At 44.5% G+C, this 22,887-nt stretch overlaps 1 protein-coding gene across 8 annotated transcripts in view; it reads left to right on the forward strand.

Annotated features, from left to right (window-relative positions):
* Positions 1-22,887, forward strand: part of FRMD4A (FERM domain containing 4A) — a 346,975-nt gene that overhangs the window by 278,278 nt on the left and 45,810 nt on the right. For all 8 annotated transcript variants that reach the window (XM_087933907.1, XM_087933909.1, XM_087933906.1 and 5 more), the window contains exons 9-13: positions 2,996-3,061; positions 3,974-4,031; positions 5,263-5,349; positions 11,155-11,231; positions 14,707-14,845. In XM_087933907.1, coding sequence (XP_087790033.1) covers positions 2,996-3,061; positions 3,974-4,031; positions 5,263-5,349; positions 11,155-11,231; positions 14,707-14,845 — 427 coding nt within the window. The remainder of the gene's footprint in view (positions 1-2,995; positions 3,062-3,973; positions 4,032-5,262; positions 5,350-11,154; positions 11,232-14,706; positions 14,846-22,887) is intronic.

Consider the following 22,887-nt stretch of genomic DNA (forward strand, 5'->3'; position numbering starts at 1 on the left):
CAACTCAAAACTAGGCCAAAAAGAGACCCCAGATGAGTCTTCAGAACTTCAAATGACCCCTGAGTTGTAGATTCGAAGGCTACCTGTAAAACCCTTCCCAGACTTTTTACCTCGTGGCTCTCCAACGGCTTGTTTCCTCCTTCATTTCATCAGGAAGGACCTTACGCGTTGTGTACCTACTACAAACCTTCTCCAGGGCAAGAGCCAGGAGGTTGGTGTGGAGTTTGGCAGATCTTGATTGAAGGAAATACGACTTCAGCCACAGAGGGGTCGATCTCTGGAATAGTCTACCTGACTCTGTGGTTTCTTCCCCAAACCCCAAAAACTTTCACCTTAGACTGTCTACTATTGACTTCAACCCCTTTCCTAAGAGGTCTGTAGGGGGCGTGCATAAGTGCACCAACGCGCCTACCGTCCCTGTCCTATTGTTTCTTTTGTTTTTCTTATTCGTATCCATTTCATGTATCAGTAACTATGTTTATACTTATACCCGTTAATCTTGTAAGCAAGTGACACAATAAAAAAATAAAACAAAAATAAATAAAATCTTCCACCCTATGAATAATCTCCAGGCTTTCCCATTTTCTCCTCCTGCCAGGCTGAGGAATTAAATCCACCAGTGCGTTGGAAGCACCCAATTTAAAATAAACGGGGAGCTTCTCGGATGCCTCTTTCATCGGCACAAAATATGAATCTGTCCAGGAAGCGGAAAGAGAAATTCTTTTGCCTTCCACAGTTTGCTCTGTGTCTTTCCTGTCTGGGTATTTTTTTTTTTGGAAGGCTTTTGGCTCCCAGCTTCTCTCTTATCAGCTTCCCCTTTCATTTCTCCAGCGTTGTAATTCGATGACAGCAAAGGGAATGCGCTATTTCCCTTTTTGTGGCTGGGTGATCTTTATTTATTCTCTCTCTGGCCCACCCACTCGTTGCACCCGCTCGCTGACCCCTGCAAAAGGAGTTTCATTCTGCTACAGTTCTTGGGAAACAACTTTCTCAAAGTCTGTAATCGCTTCTGAATAACAGGGCTGGCGTTCCTTTCTACGTTCTTATTCTTAAATCATTTCCCCCTCGGATGACTCGGGGCGTGGCACAAAGGCAATTCAGTCAAATAAACAAGAATAGTCCCTTTATTATCCCCAACTTTGCCCCCAATGTCCAGTTACCTTCGGTTGGAGAAAAAAAAACTCTCCCAAGGACAGCCTTTAAGTGGAGGAAATTCAGTCTGAAAACAAAGGATATGCAAACTATAACTAAAAATCCAAACAAACCTCGCTGCGGCAATTAACTTGACAGGGCAGGAGAAGGAATTGCAGGCTTGAAAGGCCAACAAAACACACACAGTTGGGAAGACACCAGGAACCCAGTTAAGCCACGACAATAACAGATAATTCACGATTTACTTCCAACAAGTTGCTGCGCGCAGCTTCCCCTTTTAAACTCTGTGTTCCCAGTTGCAGCTAATGAAGGGAATCAGGGCCCTTTCCTGCCCCGTAAGTCATGCAACCCATGTTGTTCCCTTCTCTGTTCCTCCCTGCGTGCCCTAGGATGAAGAGTGGGTGGGCCTGGGTCCTCCTCCGAATTCCCTCTCCCTTGTTCTCCCTTTCCCCTGCTCTGCCCAGCCGGACTGTGCCCTTCCCCAGTTTCTTCCACAGCCAATGGAGCCACACACCATCTCCCTGTCAGCTGCTTGGCCTCCCCCTCTGAATCAGATTCCAACAGGGGCGTGACACTAGCGTTTTTTTCTATGTTCTTATTCTTAAATCATTTTCCCCCATCTTTTCTCTGAAAACTCAAAGCAAGTTCTAGAACCATGTTTCTCCAATTTTGGCAGCTTGAGGAGGACTCCAACTCCCAGAATTCCCCAACCCCATGCTGGACATCCACACACATCTCCGGGTTGCCAAAGTTGAGCAACACAACTTTTGAGGGTAGAAGAGTCCTCCCTAACATTATTCCCAGAACTGAATTATGAATAAGAACTAAGCATGAATTGGAAAATCAGAGAATGAATGAATGAATATTATTAACATGCCAAAATAATAGTAATGAGGAGCAATGGAATAATAAAATGAATAATAATATATTCAAAATAAAATCAAACAATGAGTAATTAGATCACAAAAGAATATATTTTAATGTAAGCATGTGTATTAATTACATGGATTGGATGAATGGAAGGAATATGGATAGATCCACCCAATATGTTCAAATGATATCACGATTTGTATTAGAATTATATATTGAAACACTGAACAATGAAAGAATGAAAGATGAAACTTTAATATATAGAGATGTGAAGAGTTAAATAAGGGAAATATGAATAATAAAGCAGGTGAAAGATGAAAGACAGAAAAGAAACGCCTTTGAATACTACGCTGACATGAATAAAAATTAGAATAGAAATAAAAATAAGAGGGGTACAACAATATACATATTTTAATATAACAAGACATGAGGGAGGTTCAGAAATTGAATGGCGGTAGTATTAGATATGTTTAAACAAGTGGAAACAATGAAAATGAAATGTAATAACTATGAGTAATAATATTATATTTATTTGTACTAAAATGTATGATACCCGGGTATCACATTGTTCATGCATTAATATGTATTAGCATGCAATATAAAATTAAAAATTGTCCCCACAAAACCCCCATTATTCCCATAATAATGTACTCTGAGGCAGTTGGAAGAGAGTGGCTGATCCATACATAGTCACTCAGTGATCTATTTGATCGAGTGGGGATCTGCTTCAGGTCTCTGCAATCCAAGGTCAACGCAAAGGCAGATGCACCCACTCCTTCCTTCTCACAGGGGACTTAAATACGGAGCTGTAAATGCTCCTTTCTGCTATATTCAGTTGATCCCAGAGATCTTTGCGATTTCTTGATCACCGAGGAGCTGGTATCTCCTACGCTGGAATTCCATCATACTTTTCCAGCTCTGCTGCTAAATTAAATCCTGGATTATTATTTTTTTCCCTCCTCTTTTTTCCAAGTGAGGATCGAGTAATTGAGCATTACAAGAAGCTGAATGGACAGACGAGAGGCCAGGCTATTGTCAAGTAAGTCACAAACGGGAATTCTGGACACAGAAAACTGAATGGCTGCTGTGAATTCTGCATCTCATGGTGACCTTGGCCTCTCCTTGTTCAGTTTCCATCCATTATTCCTTTCCGGCCTTCAGGGGCTTTGGAGAAGAGCTTGACCCCTTCCTCCTCCTCTCTGTGGCGTCCCCTCAGATATTGTAAGACTACTCTCCTGTCTCCCCTGGTCCTTCTCTTCCCTAGACCAGCCAGGCCCAATTCCTGCAACCATTCTTCTTCATATGTTTTAGTCTCTAGTCCCCTAATCACCCTGGTGTCAACTCATCAAACATTCCTATGCCTGTTTTTAGTAGCTGCCATAAAGAAAGGAGGTGGGGAGGAAGGAAATCTGGAAGAACGCGTGCAGCAGTTTGAAAGGAAAAGTACATTCCAACTCTTATCTTTAAAAGATTGTAACTAAAATACCAGAGCTTTTGCCCAAGAATATACTTAATTGGAGAACGTGATTGACGACAGCCAGCCCGTGAATGGGCTCAGTTGGAGAATCCGATTTATGACAGAGCCAGGGGGAGAGGTGGGAAACAGGGTCTCAGGGGACTGTAAATGGCGTATGCCAGAGTTGGCTTCATCCAGGGCAGGGCCAGCATGTCGCCTCTAATAAATCCTTTGAAGTTTTTTGAAGTTTGGCTCGAGAATCATGATTTAATTAGGGCAATTGCTGGGATCCTGACACCTGGTTGCTCTTCTCTGCACTCTTTCTAAAACAAAGCCTGATGATGTTTAAGTGACATGAATTCCAATTTGGGGGCAGGTTTAGAACATGCAAGGCTGGGTTGCAACGATGGGTCTAGAAACATTGTCAGAATGCTGCTTTGCATAACTACCATGCAGTTTGGGTCTTTGACATCATCTTTGATGTTTCTTTTCTAGTTACATGAGCATTGTAGAGTCGCTTCCAACCTACGGAGTCCATTATTATGCAGTCAAGGTGCGTTCGCTTGGAAAAGTGCTATTTAATTCACAAACGGGTTGGCCGCAGACAACTGCAATCTTTATTTATTTATATGGGGTTCTGTTCTGAATGTTGTCTTTTGTGTTAAGTTTATAAGAGGTCCTTAAAGGGGGCAGGCATAAGCGCACCAGCATGCCTACCGTCCACGGGTGGGATTCAAATTTTTAACAACCGGTTCTGTGGGCGTGGCTTAGGCGGTGGGCATGGCTTGGTGGTCATGTGACTGGGTGGACATGGCTTGGTGGCCATGTTTTTGGCTGGGTGTGGCCAACTTAATATCACTTGCATCGAGGCACGCATCTCCTCGCCTGGCCTCTCACGACTGTGGGGATGCTGCAACAGTCGTAAGTGTGAAAAATGATCATAAGTCACTTTTTTCAGTGCCATTGTAACTTTGAATGGTCATTCCACACAAGCAAAGTACCAGCAAAGGAGGGGGGAAAGCCTCCAGAGACATTCCTGAGACAGGAAGTCTAGTCCTGCCAAGAATGTCATAAGGGTTAACGGAGAGGCAGTTTCTGTAAGCAACTCCAGAATGTTTCCTTCCTGCCTTCCTTACGGGATTAGGCCAGTAATTTCTTCTAACAACCGGTTCTCCGAACTGCTTAGAATGTTAACAACCACTTCTAGAGAATAGGTGCAAACTGGTAGAATCCCACCCTTGCTACTGTCCCTCTCTTACTGACCCCATTTATCTGTATTTACTTCCTTTGTCCTTGTTTATGTTCATACTTATACTTGTTATCTTGTACATGTTTGACAAGTAAATAAATGGCCTCCCGGACTTCATAGGGACTAGTTCATTGTTCAGTGTCAGGAAATGTCTCCTTAGTTCTAGGCTGAATAGTAAAACTGAAAAATCAGATGCCTGAAAGGATAAAACACATGGCACAACTTAGGAGAACAAACTCATCAGCATAAGATTCAGCAGTCCATCTGCATTTAAAGGACAAAGGCCGATCTTTTGAAGACAGCAAAACCCACATTTTGGACAGAAAACCCCGTGCTCCAGGAGGAAACCCCTATTCCATTTCGGACAAACTCTTCTTGAAAAATCTCCCAGTGTTGGAGCACCCACAACTTCTGAAGGCAAACTGTTCCACTAGTTCATTGTTCCGTGTCAGGAAATGTCTCCTTAGTTCTAGGCTGAATAGTAAGATGTTAAAAAGAACTAAGTCGTTTGTTCTGTTTCTCCCCGTCCTTCTAGGATAAGCAGGGAATCCCATGGTGGTTAGGACTCAGCTACAAAGGAATCTTCCAGTATGACTATCACGACAAAGTGAAGCCAAGGAAGGTAAGTCCCACCCTATGATGAAACATCTTGGTTTACAGAAGATGTTGAAGATCTGCAGGGGAAATTGCGGGACACTTTAAACCTAGTTACTGATCTTCTTCGGAGAGCAGCTGTGTTCTCAAAGGCAAACATATTTGCAAGAGAATTGCAAGGAATTGCAAGGGAAAATGGCATATTTTTGGCCCCAGGGAATAGCTGCGTTTTTTATTCTACATTGCCATCAGCACCAAGTCAGAATTAGGTTGGTTATTCGATTGCTCCAACCTTTCGGTCCGGACCCTAACTTAAAAGAAACTAGGAAGATGGGAAGAAAAAGGAAAGTTGGATGAAATCTGGGTTTGTAGCTGCTTTTTATGCATCTATACTCTGGGTTGTTCTGTTGATGTTAGTAACTTTCTCTGACGGGTTGACCAATCTTGATTCCACAGGAACTGAGGATGGAGGGTGGAGATCATGGATGTAGGGTGGAGGTCTTTCTCAACTGTCCCAAAGGTGCATTTTTCAAGAGGCAACTGGACTTTCTGGTTTTTCTTTGAGGATGTTTTGCTCTTCATCCAAGCAGCTTTTTCAGCTCTGACTGGATGGTGGAGAAGGGAAGGATTTATACTCCTTGCAGACACAGCTGGTCGTTTGCATCCTTTTTATGGAGCTGTTGAGGCCACTTGGAGGTTTGTCTGTGTCCTCAGGGTCACCTGAGGGGTGCAAATGCTTGTGGAGCCTTCTTGGAACTGCTGAAGGGAGCGTGATGTAGACTGGAGATAGGTGATGTCGTATCCCACCCCCTCTATTAAGAGAAGGCTGTTCAACTGGGACCTAGATGGCCTCTTTGACCCCTTCTTTCAAAGCAGGGGTCCTCTCTGTCCACAATGGGGGCTTTGTCGTCTTCAAAAGAAGAAGCTTCTTGAATGAGAAGCGACAAGTATTTAAAGAAAAACCAGAAAGCCCAGTTGCCTCTTGAAAAAGCCCCGTTGGGACTACCAGGACCTGGAGGATGGAGAATCTCCATAGATCTTTCTCAACGTTTTTCTTCCAACATGGTGGTGACTTTTCTACATGTTGTCCTCGAGCAAACCAGTTGAATTATTCATGGTACATTTTGCACCCATGAGAATTTTCATAAAAAAATTCTCTTCTCCCCTCCACCCTCCTCTCCTCTCCCCTCCTCTCCCTTCCCTTCCCCTCCCTTTCCCTTTTACTCTACTCTACTCTACTCTACTCTACTCTACTCTACTCTACTCTAAATCCTTCCATTCCTCATCATTCAGCCAGAACTGAAGAAGCTTCTTGGATAAGAAGCGAAATGTTTTCAAGGAGGCAGGGAAAAACCAAGGAAGTCCAGTTGCCTTTTGAAAAGAACTTTTGGGACCCGGTTGAAAAGTTCCCAGAACCTCTCTAAAGAAGCAAACTTGGCACTGTGCATGCCTAGATAATAATTAATAAAGTGTCCTTCAATAGAGCGTTAAGCAGAGCCTTCCCTAGTTCAAGAGCTCCCTTTCAGTGTCCGGTTTCATAGATTTAGCAAATGATTATCTCAGAGAAAAACAGACGAGCAAATGATTAGCCATCATGGCTGGAAACTAACAACGGCTTTATCCTCTACGGATTTCTTTCATTGGCTTCCAGTCTGTCCTGTTTGGGCCAAACGTGAACTTCGGGTGGCCCAAACTGGGTAGATAAAGGGTGCCACCCTGGATGGACCTTCGCTTCTTCTGACTTCCACACATTTGACCAGAAGTTTGGAAGAGAACCTGATAACAGATAACAGATTAACAGAGTTGGAAGGGTCCTTGTCGGTCATCTAGTCCAACCCCCTGCCCAACCAGGAGACCTTCCATCATTTCTGACAGACGGGAGTCCAGTCTCTTCTTGAAGGTCTCAAGTGATGAAGCTCCCACAACTTCTGAAGGCAACTTCTGTTCCATGGGTTGATTGTTCTCATTGTCAGAAAGTTTCTCCTTGTTTCCAGGTTAAATCTCTCCTTGTTCAGTTTCCATCCATTATTCGTCATCTGGCCTTCGGGTGCCTTGGAAAATAGCTTGACCCCTTCCTCCTCCTCTCTGTGGCAGCCCCTCAACTACTGGAAGGCTGCTCTCCTGTCTCCCCTGGTCCTTCTCTTCCCTAGACTAGCCAAGCCCAGTTTCTGTAACCTCTTAGCCAGATCCCAACAACTAGCTTTACCTGGAAAACCTGGAACCCTGTTTCGATTAGATGGTTCAGAGATCTACTTGTTCAAGCACACACACACACACACGGCATCCCAGCCCGGATCTAAAACTACATCTGGAGTCCAGGTTGATGTTTTTGCGCACAACCAAACCGGGGAGAAGATCCAGCTCTCGCTTTTCCCCCGTGTGGTAGAGCTTAAGCGTTTACTAAGGGCTTCCTAGAATTAGGACATTGTGTTCTTCCGTGTTGAGGTCCCAGTGGACAGGAGCCACATCAGATAAAACCACAACTAAATTCGCCACTGGTGTGCTGCCCAGAGTGCTTGTCCCAGAGAAGAAACCCTTGATTAACAGACGGATGACCACTTCCTGGCTGTGTAACCCAGAGAGCTGGCCTGCTCCAGTGTGAGTTTCTAATTTTATAGAGGTGACTGGCAAAAGGAAGTGATCTCACTTCTGCGTCTGGGAATCTCTCCGTAGATTTAAAAGAGGGTCTGAATCTGTCCGCTTTATGAGCCACTGAATCAGACATAACGGAGTATATAGAGCAAGGGTCTTCAAACTTGGCAAGTTTAAAACTGGTGGACTTCAACTCCCAGAATTCCAGAACTAACATGACTGGAGGAAGAATCCTGGGAGCTGAAGTCCACCGGTCTTAAAAGCCGTCAAGTTTGAAGACTCCTGGTATAGAGCATAGAGCATCAATAGGAGACAATATTTGTTAAACTATGAGGTCCTTGTTGGCCTCTTGGTTGTTTTCTTGCAGACATTTCATGACCCAACTAAGTAACATCATCAGTACACACCTTATTTTGCCCAGCATTTATCTTAAAGGCGCAGAATAAAACTGTGTCAGATATTTTTTTAAAAAAAAAAAATGCTTTGGGCAGGCCTTTTATAGTATGCCACACATCACTGTTCAGGTAATTAAATATCTAATAAATGAGGTTTTAGAGCCTGGGAGGAAACACAACTACAACAGGAAGTTGTAGATGTTCTTCGTATGTTTTAGTTTTGCCTAATTTCAGCCTCCAGTCTCCTATGAGGCTCATACAGAATCCTGTTATATTACTCCCTCTCCCCCCACGAAAAAATCCCCGGGACTTCCAGAAAACTAATTCAGAAACCTCTCTTTTAATAACATTGCTCATAAAACAAGTTCTCCCTCTTTAAACCTCCATAGCCCTTCGTTAAATCGGCTTTGAGGTTTTTTTGAGGCACCGCATTGTAAGAAAACTGCCTTCAGCTGCACTAAGCGTGGTTCAGTCTATCCTTTTCCACATGTTTCTTCCACACACACACACACACACACACACACACACCAGGGCCTTTGGGACAGAGAAGGGAATCTGTTAATGATAGCCTAGCAAGAGAGGTTATTTTTTCCCACTGGCTTGTGACTATATAGTAGAAAATTATGCCTTCCTTTGTCCTGCAAGTTAAGAGCAAGCCTTAGCAAAAATTGCAAATATCTGGAGCTTTAAAAGAGGGCACAGAATTCTGCATAGCATTCTTAATCATCTAGGAGATGCTCCATCATCCTGGTACTGGTTGTCCCAAAGGTGCCTTTTTTTTTCTCAAGAGGCAACTGGACTTTCTGGTTTTTTTATTTGAAGACATTTGGCTCCTCATCCAAGCTAGAAGCTTCTCGGTTGAGAAGCGAAACGTCTTCAGAGAAAAAACCAAAGAGTCCAGTTGCCTCTTGAAACAAAACAAAAAAGGCACCTTTGGGTTTTCTTCCTTATCCTGTATAAATTTCTTTTAATTGGCTTTCAATCTCTCCTATTTGGGCCAAATGTGAACTTCGGGTTGCCCAGGCTGAGTAGATAAAGGGTGCCACCCTGGATGGACCTTCGCTTCTTCTGACTTCCACACATTTGACCTGGTAGTTTGGAAGAGAATCTGATAAGTCTTAGCTTTACCTGCAAAATCTGGAGCCCTGTTTTGATTAGATCAGGGGTGTCCAACCTTGGCCACTTGAAGACTTGTGGACTTCAACTCCCAGAATTCCTCAGCCAGCTGGCTGAGGAATTCAGGGAGTTGAAGTCCACAAGTCTTCAAGTGGCCAAGGTTGGACACCCTGGATTGATGGTTGAGAGATCTACTTGTTCAAGCACACACACGCACACACACACACACACACAAACACACACACACACACACACACACACGGGGCATCCTGGCCCTGATCTAAAACTTTGGTGTCTACCGAAACTGGAAACTTTCACAGATGCAATCCTCGGACGTGTTTTGAATTCCAACCAAAGAGACCAGCGAGCTGAGCTCCCTTGGTGGTTAGATTAGATTAGATTAGATGCTCCTTTCTGAGCCAGCCGTGCAAGGCCAAACCCCCCCCCCCCCCCCCAACCCCCTTGTGTTTTGGAAAATTTAAATGATTTAAGCTCCTACTATACTATGTTACTTTCTCCGGTATTAACCGAGGAGGAGCCGCTTGGAAGGCTGCCTTTAAATCTTCCTAAACTAAGAATAGAATCGCCAACATGATTGCCAATGTCCAATGACTGATATGGCAGGAGGAGGAGGAAGAGGAGGAGGATGAAGAAGAGGGGGAGGGGGAGGAAGTGGTGGGGAAAAGAGGAAGATGAGGAGGAGGAGGAGGAAGAAGAGGAAGAAGAAGAAGAAAAGAAGAAGAGGAGGAGGAGGAGGAGGGGGGAGGAGATGAAGAAGAGGGGAAAGGGAGGAAGTGGTGGAGAAAAGAGGAAGATGAGGAGGAGGAGGAAGAGGAAGAAGAAAAAGAAGAAAGGAGGGGAGGAGAGATGAAGAAGAGAGGGAGGGGAGGAAGTGGTGGAGAAAGAGAGGGGGGAGGAGGAAGAAGAAGAAGAAGAAGAAGGAGGAGGAGGAGGAGGAGGAGGAGGAGGAGGAGGAGGAGGAGGAAGGATAGAGAGAAAGAAAGAAAGAAAGAAAGAAAGAAAGAAAGAAAGAAAGAAAGAAAGATTTCTGCTTTGAGAAAGGGAGGATGCCAAAGGCTGGAGGAGAATTCCAGGGAAAAAAATCCAGCTGGACTTTTCATTTTTCCTTTAAATTTAGACTCAGCTGGAAGTACAGTAAAAAAAAAAACCCTCCCTTGGGGCTTCCCTCCCATGCATTTACAATCAGGGCTGGAAGGGACCCCTTGAGGTCTTCTAGTCAACCCCAGCCCACCCACCCACCCGCTCAAGGAGACCCCCGTAACCATTTCAGACGAGAGAAAATGCTCGAAGCGCCTTCCTTGGCTTCCTTTGCTTGGCTCCTTCAAAAGTGGGTTCGGGCTCCACGCAGGCAGGAAGGGTCCGGCTTCCTTCCCTCTGGGTGGGTGGGCTCCCCCACCCCCGTGGGAATCTCCCGCGCGGAAGGAGGAAGGGGGGGAGGGAGGGACGCGCAAGAGCCGGAGCTGTCCGGTCCCTGCAAACGGAGCCAGGGAGCGAGGCCGAGGCGGTGCCAGGGAAGGCGGGGAAGGAGAGCGCGGACCTGTCCGCCCACCGGCCCGCGTGGGAACGAGCCCACCCCTCTCCCCCCCCCCGCGGCAAGGGGCGGCCCCGCTTGGCTCTCCCCGCCTCTCCGGAGCGCAGCCGGGGCAGGGCAGGACAAGGGCGGCTCCCGTCTCAGCCCCGCGTCTTTCTCTCTCTCTTTCCCCCGTCAGATCTTCCAATGGCGCCAGCTGGAGAACCTCTACTTCCGCGAGAAGAAGTTCTCCGTGGAGGTGCATGACCCACGCAGGTAAGGAAGAGGATGCGCGGCCGGACGGACGCGGGTGGAGAGAGGGGAAAGGGGGCAAGGCGGCGGCGGCGGCTGGGGGGACCCGGTGCCATCCGGCCTCGGACCCTCCCGCGCCTGGCTGGGAAAAGTCTCGCCTTTTACGCGTGGGAATTCTCGGCTTTCGCCTCTTCCTCGCCACGAAGGGAAGAGGGGGTCGGGGCAGCCGGGGTGGGAGAAGGGAGGCGTGGAGAAAGGAATTGTTTCGGGGTCGAAGAACAGCCCGGGGGGAGTGTGGAAAAAGCCCACCCAGCCAGTCCACCTCGGGGCCGCGTGGCCCGCGGGCGCCCGGTTGCAAATGGGACCCCTTTTTGCGGGGCCGGGGTGTGTGTGTGTCAAAGCCATCTCTCATCTTTTGCAGGGCTCTGGCGATTCTTTCAAGGGGGATGGTTGGGAGTTTATTCCGGGACAAAGGAGCAGGCATCCCCGGGGAAGTTCTCAGGGAAGGGAGAGGGGATTTTTTTAAGGCTCTTGGGAGAATTCCCACGCAATATTTGATGCGCGCTCGGTGAAAATTGCGGGAACCCTTCTGGCTTGCTGAAGCGATGGCCCAGGTGCATCGCAGTCCAGGTCGTGGTAACATCCTAAATGCGTTAAAAAAAAAAAAACCTGGTAATTTTCCAAAAAGTGACTTCAATCCCACCCTGCGTGGATTTTTTTTTAAAAAACAAAAATTCATTTTTAATTTCTTGCCTGCAACAGTCATGGTGATGTGGCAACATTGTTATTATAAGTCCTGTGCCCTTTATTTAATTGCTATTATTTAGCATGTGTTGTCATTAGACCATGCCCTCTTATATCTGTGCTGGATTTTATTCTTCATCAAGTGCTTAATTTTTATCCAGATAACATAAACGGCAGCTCCGCTCATGGCTGGCAAAATTAGATAATGCAATAAAAACACATATGGGATGATTATTATTATTGTTATTGTTATTGTTGTTGTTGTTGTCTCTGTTTTATGCTTTGCACTTTCTCTCAAATTGTTACTAGGTTTATCAATTTACGATCCCAATTGAGCCCCAAATTTCTGTCGTTCAACGAGACAGTTTAGTGAGTTTTTTCCCATTTTACGTCCTTCCGCTGCAATTTGTTAAGTGAATCGCTGCTGTTTGTTAAGTCAGTCGCCTAGTTGTTAAGCAAAGAATCAGATTTCCCCATTGACTTTGCTTGTCAGAAAGTCGCAAAAGGGGATCATGTGACCCCGGGGACACTGCAAGCGTCGTAAGTACGAATCACTTGCCAAGCATCCGAACATGATCATAGGGAGGATGCATTGATCATACGTCTGAAAAATGGTCATAAGTCCCTTTTTTCCCTCAGTGCCGTTGTAATTTGGAGCGGTCCCGAAATGAATGTTTGTAAATCAAAGATTGCATGGTCTCTTATTTCCTAGTTTGAGTAGCCACTTATACTACAGGTCTACTACAGGTCTACTACAGGTATACTACAGGTATACTACAGGTACCTTTGTGCAAACTGGTTCATAAGCATAAAATCTCCTTCTCTGAAAACCTGAGAAACTGTTGGCATCCAGAATGTTTTTCAGCCCAAAGAAAAAGTCATTATTAAGGGTCTTTTTGTGTGGCTATGCGTTCCTTACCGGTTGTCAACTTACAATGCGTTTCACAGCTGCTTGTGTGAACCGAGAGTTTCTGCATATCAGTGCCCCAGGTTTCTACAACAGGCTGGGGGTTAAAACTCTGCGGAGAAGCAATCGCGGTAGATCTGGTACACTTTTCATTTATATTCGTGTTACAACTAAACTCTCGGTCTCTCCAAAACGTTGAGTTTGGCCACAGTCCACACAGAGACATTCCTTCCTGTGTGCAATCCCAGTTGAAACGGATAAGTGCAGAGAGAGGACATGGGAGTTTTTGCAGTGACTCCCCACGATGACATAGGCAAGGGTTGGGCTCCAAACATTTTAGCAACCGGTTAATAGGCAGGAAACCCTACATCATTTCAGACAAATTTATATCATTCGTTATTTACTTCTTACAACATCCCACTGGGAAATTGTTATTTTTTTTAGTTTATTGTAGCTAAGTGGCAAGTATTTCCTTCCATTTCAAGGGTATTGTTTTGGAAAAGCCAGTGATATTGACTAGCTAAGGAATTTCTGAACTTGGCAAACTTCACAGTGTTAAATATTCAAAACAAAAATGCTTCCTTTGCGGGGAAATGCAACACCTTAATTCGGCTACCACAATAATAACCAAATACTTAGAGTCTTGGAATTTTCCATGTCATTTCAATCATCCAGGGGGGAAAAACCACCATATTCTGTGTCAAGAAGACATTTAATTGTGCAGGATTTTAAATTTCCACCTTGCTTCTTAATGATACCAACTTACTATCAATATAGAATGTGTTGACGTAATTAATCCGATAATTTAAAAAGAGAGAGGGAGATGAGCCAGGGTGTAATTTAGGAAATTAGGAAATCTGGATCCAGCAGGGACATAGTTCAGATTCTGGGCTTTTAGCCAAAAGGGAAGGTATTTTAAGATGAATTGCTCAATGGCTCCGAGTTGGAAGCCGAAGCAATCGCAACCATGCTGGTTTTAGGCATGGTCTGTTTTTAAAATTATCTGCAGCAAAAGTTATTTCCATATAGATGCATGAAAGTCTACTTTTTCCAGTGCTGTAGTAACTTTGATCGGTCGTGAAAGGACCTGTTTGTACGATCGAGGTCTCCCCGTAATGGCAAGCAAAATGTTGCCCTACAGCAAGACTCCCCATGGGCCAGCAGCCCACTACCGGCCGTGGCTTATTTGCAACTGGGCCGCGTGACTGGCAGGACAGAGCACACACCCGTGTTGTTGCACGCACAGCCTCACTCGAGTGACAGGTGGGCGCTCACACAGTTCACGCGAGTGGCATGCCCGCCCCTCACACAAAACCCATCCCGCTCCCCGTAAGGGGCCACCAACACGGAAATTTGTAGAACGCTGTCCTGTAATAAGAAAAACTCGTAGTGTCAACTCATAAAATGTTTTCTGTGGTCTTTTGAGAGTTGCCGACGGAAAGAGAGGAGGGAAAGGGGTTCAAAAGAGCAGCGCAGCAGCTTGCAAAATCGAAAGTGCATTCCACAAATGTTTTCAAAGATAGTAACCAGGTGACTGAAGTTTCTGCCGTGCAAAATTCTAACTGGAGAGCCTGATTGATGACTCTGGGCTATGGAGGTGTCCCATTGGAGAATATGGATTACAATACACCCAGGGGGTGGGGGGAAACCAGGGTCAAGGGTGACAAGGAATGATGTGTCTCAGAGTTGGCTCCACCCAGGCAGTGCCGGACATGTTAACTCCCAATAAATCCTTTTGAGGTTTTCGAAGCTTGGCTCAAGAGGCAGGATTTAAATGGGAGTAGTTTCCAGTATCCTGACACATAGGTCTCTTTCTCCATTGACGCTGCTCTTCTCCTGTCCTTCTAGGGCATCGGTGACCAGGAGAACTTTCGGACACAGTGGAATTGCTGTGCACACTTGGTACGCCTGCCCTGCCTTGATCAAGTCCATCTGGGCTATGGCCATCAGTCAACACCAGTTTTACCTGGACAGGAAGCAGAGCAAGGTAAGGACCGTAAGCGGCCGAAGGAAGAGAACGGCTCAATGTAGACCTTCTTGTGTAGACCTTCTTCCAACCAGACGTCCTTAGGAGGAAATGGAATAAGGAGAAATGAAGGGATGTAGGAGCTTGATGGCACCTCTTTGGAGGAATACATTTCATTAAAAGGCATTAATTCATGCTTTTCCCTTCTCATAGAAGTTTTAATCTAAAAAAGTGTGATTACATTCCTTCTGGGTTTTGGATACTATGGTATAACATGGATGTTCTGATGATGATGTCCATTTAGTTGTGTCCAACTTTTGGTGATTCTGTGGGTCAGGGGTCTCTACGCCTTCTGATCTTGCACTGCTTCTTTGAGTTGTTCTTTGGTGGTGGTGGTGGTGGTAGTGGTAATGATGATGATGAGGAGGAGGTGGTGGTTATTCATTCAATCATGTTCAACTCTCAGTGATTCTATGGGCCAGGTCTCTCCACCTCTTCCAATCTTTCTGTCAGCATTCCAACTAACCAACCCCAAACCAATAAACTCCAAGACGAGCATTTCCTAAAAGAGAAATCAAAGATCCATCCCCTGCACCCTTCAGTCCATCACATGGCCCAACCAAATCCTCGTCCCAACTGGAGGCATCTCCCCCCAGTCACTCCCTTCCAGGTGCAGGGCAACATGTCCTTGACTCTCTGAGAAAAGAACGTTGTTGAGTCTCGTCTTCCACCCCACTGTGATATCCCTCCCCCCAAATCCCCAGGCAATGAAGTTGGCCGCCTCAAAGGTTCCAAGTAAAAACTGGCTTCCAAGGCCGGCACTTGCACTCTTCCTTTGAGTTGTTCTGTGCTCTGGCTGGTGTTGGTTTTGATGGTGTCCAGTCACTGTGGTCTTTGCCCACCTGGTTTCCTTTGACCATTCACTCTTCCCAACATAACTGCTTTCTCCAGCCAATTCCCTTGCGTGACGTGGCCAGAGTGAGACTCAGTGTTGTGGTTTTGATGGTCCTTCTACGAAACCTTTTTGTGTAACTCATGAGTCATCGGGAAAGGGATGGACTTCCGGATAGGGTTGAAATGTATTCTCCGCAACTCTTGAGTCTTTTGATTCGTAGCCTAGGGCCGGCAGGGTCTGTGAGAAGGAGAAACACGTAAGGACCCATGCAGGGGTGGGATTCAAAAATCCCAGCAACCAGTTTGCCGCCTGGTTGCGGGTTGGGCGTGGCCATGGTGGGCGTGGCCTACCGGAACTTCTGGGAGGGCTGTTTTGTGCTTTCCCCAGAGTCCAGAGGCTTCCCTTGGGCCTCTGGGAAGGTGAAAACAGCCTCCCCAGGCCTGTTTCTGGACTTCCTGAAGGCCCGTTTTCCCCCCTCCTAGAGCCTCCGTGCAGACCCTGCGCTTACCTCAATCAAAAGTGGGCTGCGTGGAGACTCCGGGGAGGGGAGGGGAAGGTTGGGCAGGGCCAGGATTCAAATACCGGTTCAGTGAACCAGATGAAAACTTAACATCCGGTTCACCCGAACTGGTCCGAACTGGCTGAATCCCACCCCTGGGCCCGTGGTTTGCAGAAGGTGGTGATCTGTTCAGTTTACGAATTGGATCATCGTAGTCCAATGGACCTTTCCAGGCCATGAATTGGATCAAATTGTCTAATCTGCTGTTTTTTAAGTCAATGTGGGCACTAGAAATCACATTTCTTGGTATCGCAGGAGTCCAGTGGTCAATAGCACTCATTCTTCCAATGAGGAAAAAGGACCACTTCCATAAAAAATAAGCTAAAATCATCCGTAGGTTCCAGAAATCACGGTTTATGGGCAAATTGCATGGTGTAAGGCAGCTTCAGGATGAAGATTCTGGCTTTTCATTCAGGTAGAATTTCCTATGACATTGGATAACAGGGAATTCTGCCTTAAAGTCAGATAGCAGGTGAAGGAAACAATCCATTCGTAAGAAATTTTATCTGGACTTTGCATTCAGATTAATTGAATCAACTTAATGCTTCTGCAAAAACATTTTTTCCTTCTCTTTCATGCACGGATTTCTCTCTTTTAAATCATCTTCAGATAAGACAGGCGGCTCAGCTCATGTTAACCAGAAAGGCACTTTAGGATTCTCTCGTTCCAAGCCACAAACCTGCAGACCATCCATCTATGGTTTGTTTTCGGGTTGTCCAATCACTCAAAAGGAATGAAACTTTTGAGAAACGAGGTTGGGACAAATCCCAGGCTCCTATTCTGCCTTATTCTGACTGGAAGGCCATTGGTTCAACCATGCCGCGCTTCTTTAGGACAAACCAAAAACAGTTTGCCATCGCCGAGCGTAAAAAGCAACCTTCAAGCAATTTATCTTGATGGGGTCGCAAATCATGGTTAGGCCTCAGAGCGACTCCTCTTCCTTCCTAGTAGGAATTCTGAATATTATAGCATTCTATTACGGTGTCCCAGAGGTGCCTTTTCAAAAGGCAGCTGGACTTTCTGTGTTTTTTTTCCTCGAAGAGGTTTCGCTTCTCATCCAAGAAGCTTCTTCAGTTCGGGGTGAATGGTGGAGGATGGAAGAACTGAAGAAGCTTCTTGGATGAGAAGTGAAATGTCTTCGAGGAAAAAAACACAGAAAGTCTAGTTGCCTCTTGGGGGGAAAAAAATCACCTTTGGGACAACCATGACTTGGAGGAGGGAGAGTCTCCATTGACAGTTAGTATTATGAAGTCTTCATGTTTCTTCTTTGCTCTAAGCAAAGATTTAAAAAGAACTTTAATCTCTCTTCAGGAGTTCATACCCTCATGGGAAACGTAAGCAGGTATGGCCTCTGAATCTTGTAAATTGTTTGGCTAATCCTGTTTATGTCAGGATCTCCCTACTTAAGACTCTTCTAAACAATAAGAGTGTTAACCTTCGGGGTGAACCTGATTTTCTCGCCTGATGAGGCATCTTGTTTAATTTTATGGGGCTCCGGGCTGAGATCCCCCACTTCCTTCCCTGCCGTGCAGTTCCTGCAAATGTTGCGTTTTGATGGATCTTCTTGGCACCGCTGGGAGTTTAGAAGCTTCTTGAGTTGTTGTTGTTTTTTTAAAGAAATGCAGCCAAATGAATTTAGCAAGGTGGCCTGTGTGTGTGTCTGTGTCTCCAAAATTATTTAGGAAAATGTCGTTTGGACATTACGAAATGCTGTACCTCGGCTTATGGGCGGGCTGAAAAACGTTCGGTGTATTTACAAAATAACAGAGTTGGAAGGGGCCTTGGAGATCTTCCAACCCCCTGCTCAAGCAGGAAACCATATTTCCCCCCCCCCCTAAAAAAAATGATGGTGCAAGTGTGTCAGGGTTCCGACGGATGCCCTAATTCCGTGATGGCGAACTTATAGCATGGGTGCCACAGGTGGCACGCAGAGCCATTTGTGCGGGCATGCGAGCCCCAGCCAAACTTACCTACACTGTGCATGTGCGCGCCTCCCAGGTGAGTTTCAACCCATTTGAGGCCGTTTTCGCTCTCCCGGAGGGTCGAAGGAAGCCTCTGCAGCCTCGGGAGGCCGAAAAACGAGCCTTCTGGAAATACCAGAAGTGTTGAAACGTGCCCATTTTTCGGCCTCCCGAGGCTGCAGAGGCTTCCTTTGAGACTCCAGGAGGGCGAAAATAGCCTCAAACGGGCTGAAAATCAGCTGGGAGGCTCGCGCACGCGCAATGCAGGTAAAGACTGGGTAGGGATGTTGCACACACATGCACGGGGGGGCGCATTGCATGTGCGCATGCTTTTGGCACCCCACAACAAAAAGGTTCGCCATCGCTGCCCTAATTAATTCATGAGCCTCGAGCCAAGTTTCAAAAGAAATCCAGTTATTTATTAGGAGCAAGACGTTGACATTTTTCCCATGGCTAAAGCTCGTTTATGGAAACAGTGCTTTAAATTTACAATCAAGTCGTGATAACCTACAGTCTCTTCCTCAAACATCTGAAATTCCAGTGTTTGAATATTTGTTTAGCCCAAGCGAAATAAACCCCTGATAGCACCACCAATATTTTTTTTCCAGTAGTAATTAAGAGTAATGAGATCTTTTACAAAGAACCTAAGTAATTATCGTAAATAAAGTATTATTTATACCAGGCGAATTCAGACTCAAGAGGCTTATTACAATCAATTATGAATATCTTGAACTGGCTGGTTATATTGATTTATTACTCACACCCTGAGTTTAATTTAGAATATGAAGTTAAAAGGTCACCGATATTTAATAAAGCAGTTTTAATGTTGCCAATTATATATTCAAAAATCATCGATATTTGTTCATTTTGTAGTAAATGAATATATAGTATTTTTTTTCCCCTGCCTTTGGCTTTCAGAAGTTCATTTTCAAACTCCAATTTTTTAGGAAATAAAGGTGTTCTTAAAGCTAACTCGGAAATACAGTATGATTTTATATCAGGATTGCCTGTTATAAACTTTGTTCTTATTGGAGACGAAACTTTCAAGTATGAGGCATAGCATGATGAGGACTAGAAATCCTTTGTAGGATTTTAAAATAAAGCTGGCTGGAAGCTCATTTTTTAATGAAATCCTTCAGAACCCGGGTTTGGCAGAGTTGCTTGGGAAAGAGTTGCTTTCAATATTTTAAAAACATTTTTGGCGGGGGGGAATGAGAGAAGCCTGGAACAGGCACAGACCATGAGATTTATAGGCGACCCAATATTGAAGGAAGCCATTTTGCCCTGAAAAATAATTGAAATCCTTTATTGGAAGTTTCAAAAGGCTCCCCTAAACCCCCATTAATCCCAGTGACTCCATCATACAGCTCATAATGAATCAATCCGCGTGGGAAGGAAATTCCTTTCCTTTTGAGTGACGGTTTTCATCAAAGGAAGTGTTTATAATTGAGAGACCTAGAATTGGGGTATTTGTTTAGCCCAAGCAAAATTAAACCTCTCTATTTTATTTTATTTTTGCATCAGGAGTTGAAATCTTTTACTCACTGTAACAAACAACCTAAGTATCAAAATTATCAAAATCAATAATAATAATAATAATAATAATAATAATAATAATAATAATAATAATAATATCAACATCTTAATTATTTAGGGCTGATTTAAGTGATGGTTCAAAAATCAACGGGGGTTAGAAACAGGTCTTGAATTCAGTTGCCTTTGGATTCCGGGATCAGGTATCGTCCATGACGGAGTGATCTCTTAATCGTGTGATTAAAAATGTTGAATGCTGCAGTGGCCTTAAGATGTTAATGTTAATGTTGTAATAGCTACTAAGACACTGGTTGTAAGTTGTGTGCTATGTGTAGTGCCTAAACACCATTTCTGACCGAGGGTGTCTAAGAAGCACATTGGCATATTTGGAAAACGCAGTGGTCATTGTTCAGTTGTTGGCTTAAATTCTTGGCCTGCTTTTGAACCTCCTTCCTTCCTTCCTTCCTTCCTTCCTTCCACCCTCCTTTCTTTCTTTCTTTCTTTCTTTTATATATAAAATTTATTGGCCACCCATCTTTCTCTTTCTTTCCTTCTTTCTTTTCTTCCTTCCTTCCTCCCTTCCTTCCTTTTTATATATAAAATTTATTAGCCATCCATATCTCTCTTTTTCTTTCTCTCTCTCTCTTTCTCTCTCTCTTCCTTTTTTCCTCCCTCTCTCTGTCTCTCTCTCTCTCTGTCTTTCTTTCATATATAAAATGTAATTGGCAACCCACCTTTCTCTCTTTTTTCTTCCTCCCTCTTTTCTTTTATATATAAAATTTATTGGCCACCTATCTTTCTCTTTCTTTCCTTCTTTCTTTTCTTCTTCCCTCCCTCCCTTCCTCCCTCCCTGCCTGCCCTTTATATATAAAATTTATTAGCCACGATCTCTCTCTTTTCTCTCTCTCTCTCTCTTTCATTCATTCATTCATTCATTCATTCATTCATATATAAAATGTATTGGCCACGCATCTTTCTCTGTCTTCTTCCTTCCTTCCATCTTTCCTTCCTTCCTTCTTTTCTTTCTTTCTTCTATTCATTTATCTATTCTATACAATTTATTGACCACCCACCTTTCTGTCTTTTCTTCTTTCTTTCTTTCTTTCTTTCTTTCTTTCTTTCTTTCTTTCTTTCTTTCTTTCTGTCTGTCTGTCTGTCTTTCTTTCTTTCTTTCTTTCTTTCTTTCTTTCTTTCTTTCTTTCTTTCTTTCTTTCTTTCTTTCTTTCTTATTATTCATTCTCAGAACGCTTTTCCTTTGTCGTTTCAACCCAAGTCAAAGGCCTTCCCTTCTGGAGGTAGAGTCCACACGTGGCAGGGAACCTCTCTCCTCTTAGCCCAGGGGATTCCTTGTCAGGGGAAGATAAATGGCGAAAGCAGGAAGCAACTTACGTTTTGGTAACGGAGGCAGCCCTTATTTTATTTTTTGAATGACAGGAGTGAATTGATTCTCTGAAGTGTGACCCTCCGGATCCATTATCCAAGCCGGGGAGAAAGCCCCCCTTTTATGCTGGGCTCCTATCCCATTTCCCGTTCCACCACGAAGAGCGAAACAATTAACAATGGCACAGCGAAGTCAACCCTGCAGGACACCCAAAGCTGTAGGGAGAATAAGAAAGACCTCTCTTTTACTTCTGTCATTTTTTAAAAAATCTGCTTCAGCAATGAATCTGCAGAAAATTTTAGCGCTGTGCCTCTGTGGACGAAAGTTCAACGAACAGGAAACAAAATATTCCCAAAGGTTGCACAGTCCTGCGTTGCGGATTCAGTGTTCAACTCTTTGGAAGGAAGCCACATTATAGAATTTACTCCTAAGTAAATATAGAGGTGTTTATTGTTAATTTTTTCCAGTGCCATCCTATCAAATCACCCTTCTAAGATTATTAACCCAGGAACATCTTTGCAACAAGTGTGACATATGTCCCAATTCCTTTCTTCGGGTCATTTTAATCTTTCACCTTTTGTAGATCCAAAAGTTTTCACTTATTCCAGGATTATTATTGTTATTGTTACTATTTGAGGAGGGGGTTTCCCCTGCTGGAAATTTCATAATTTAACTCAAAATGTCTGGATGCCAGTTTATAGCTATCACAGTTAAGGTTAATATTCTTTACAGCTTTATTTAGTTCTGAGGGCTGATCTGAAGAGGATGTTTGCTTTGTACAGGTGACTTTGTTGTTGTTGTTAGTTGCGAAGTCCTGTCTGACCCATTGCAACCCCATGGACAACGTTCCTCCAGGCCTTCCTGTCCTCCACCACCATTTGGAGTCCAGTGAAGCTCACGCTGACAGCTTCAGGGACTCCATCCAGCCACCTCCTTCTCTGTCATCACCTCCTTCTTCTTCTTTGGCCCTCCATCATTCCCAGAATGAGGCTCTTCTCCAGGGAGTCCTCCTTCCTTCTCATGAGGTGGCCCAAAGCCTTTGAGTTTCAACTTCGGCCTTCTAAAGAGCAGTCAGGGTTGATCTCCTCTAGGACTGACCGTTTGGATGGCCTTGAAGTCCAAGGGACTCGCAGGAGTCCCCTCCTCCAGCACCCGAGTTCCAAGGCCTCCATTCTTTGGCGCTCAGCCTTCCAACTTTCACAGCCCTACATTGCAACTGGAAAAACCAGAGCCTTGACTTTTGTTGGCAGGGAGATGTCTCTGCTTTTGAGTAGGCTGTCTAGATTTGATATAGGATTTACTTCTAAGTAAATATAGTGGAGATGTTTATCGTTAATTTTTTTTTCCAGTGCCATCCTGGAAAAAAAAACAACCCAGACATGAACGACAGGAGTGTTAATTTAACGATTATCTCTGTGAAAGAGCTGATAGTTGCAAACTCCTTTACTGAATTTGGATACTGTCATTATACAGACTGTAGAAGTTTAAAGGTAACCCATGTGAAATGTATCAGAGTTACTGTGATTTATTAAACAAATGCATCTTTAGGAGGAAAAAAAAAACTTCTAGCGTTAATAATCAACGATAGGTTCTGTCAAGTACACCAACATTTAGAAGCACGGTTTAAGAAATAACAGTAGCTTTGTTTCTGATGTCTTAGGCCAGCGTATTTCAAACGTGACCCCTTTAAGATGTGTGGACTTCAACTCCCAGAGCTGAAAAATTGATTCTGGG

The sequence above is a fragment of the Pseudonaja textilis genome, chromosome 5 (assembly GCF_049901715.1).
Source record: "Pseudonaja textilis isolate UNSWEBS1 chromosome 5, rPseTex1.2, whole genome shotgun sequence".
NCBI lineage: Eukaryota > Metazoa > Chordata > Lepidosauria > Squamata > Elapidae > Pseudonaja > Pseudonaja textilis.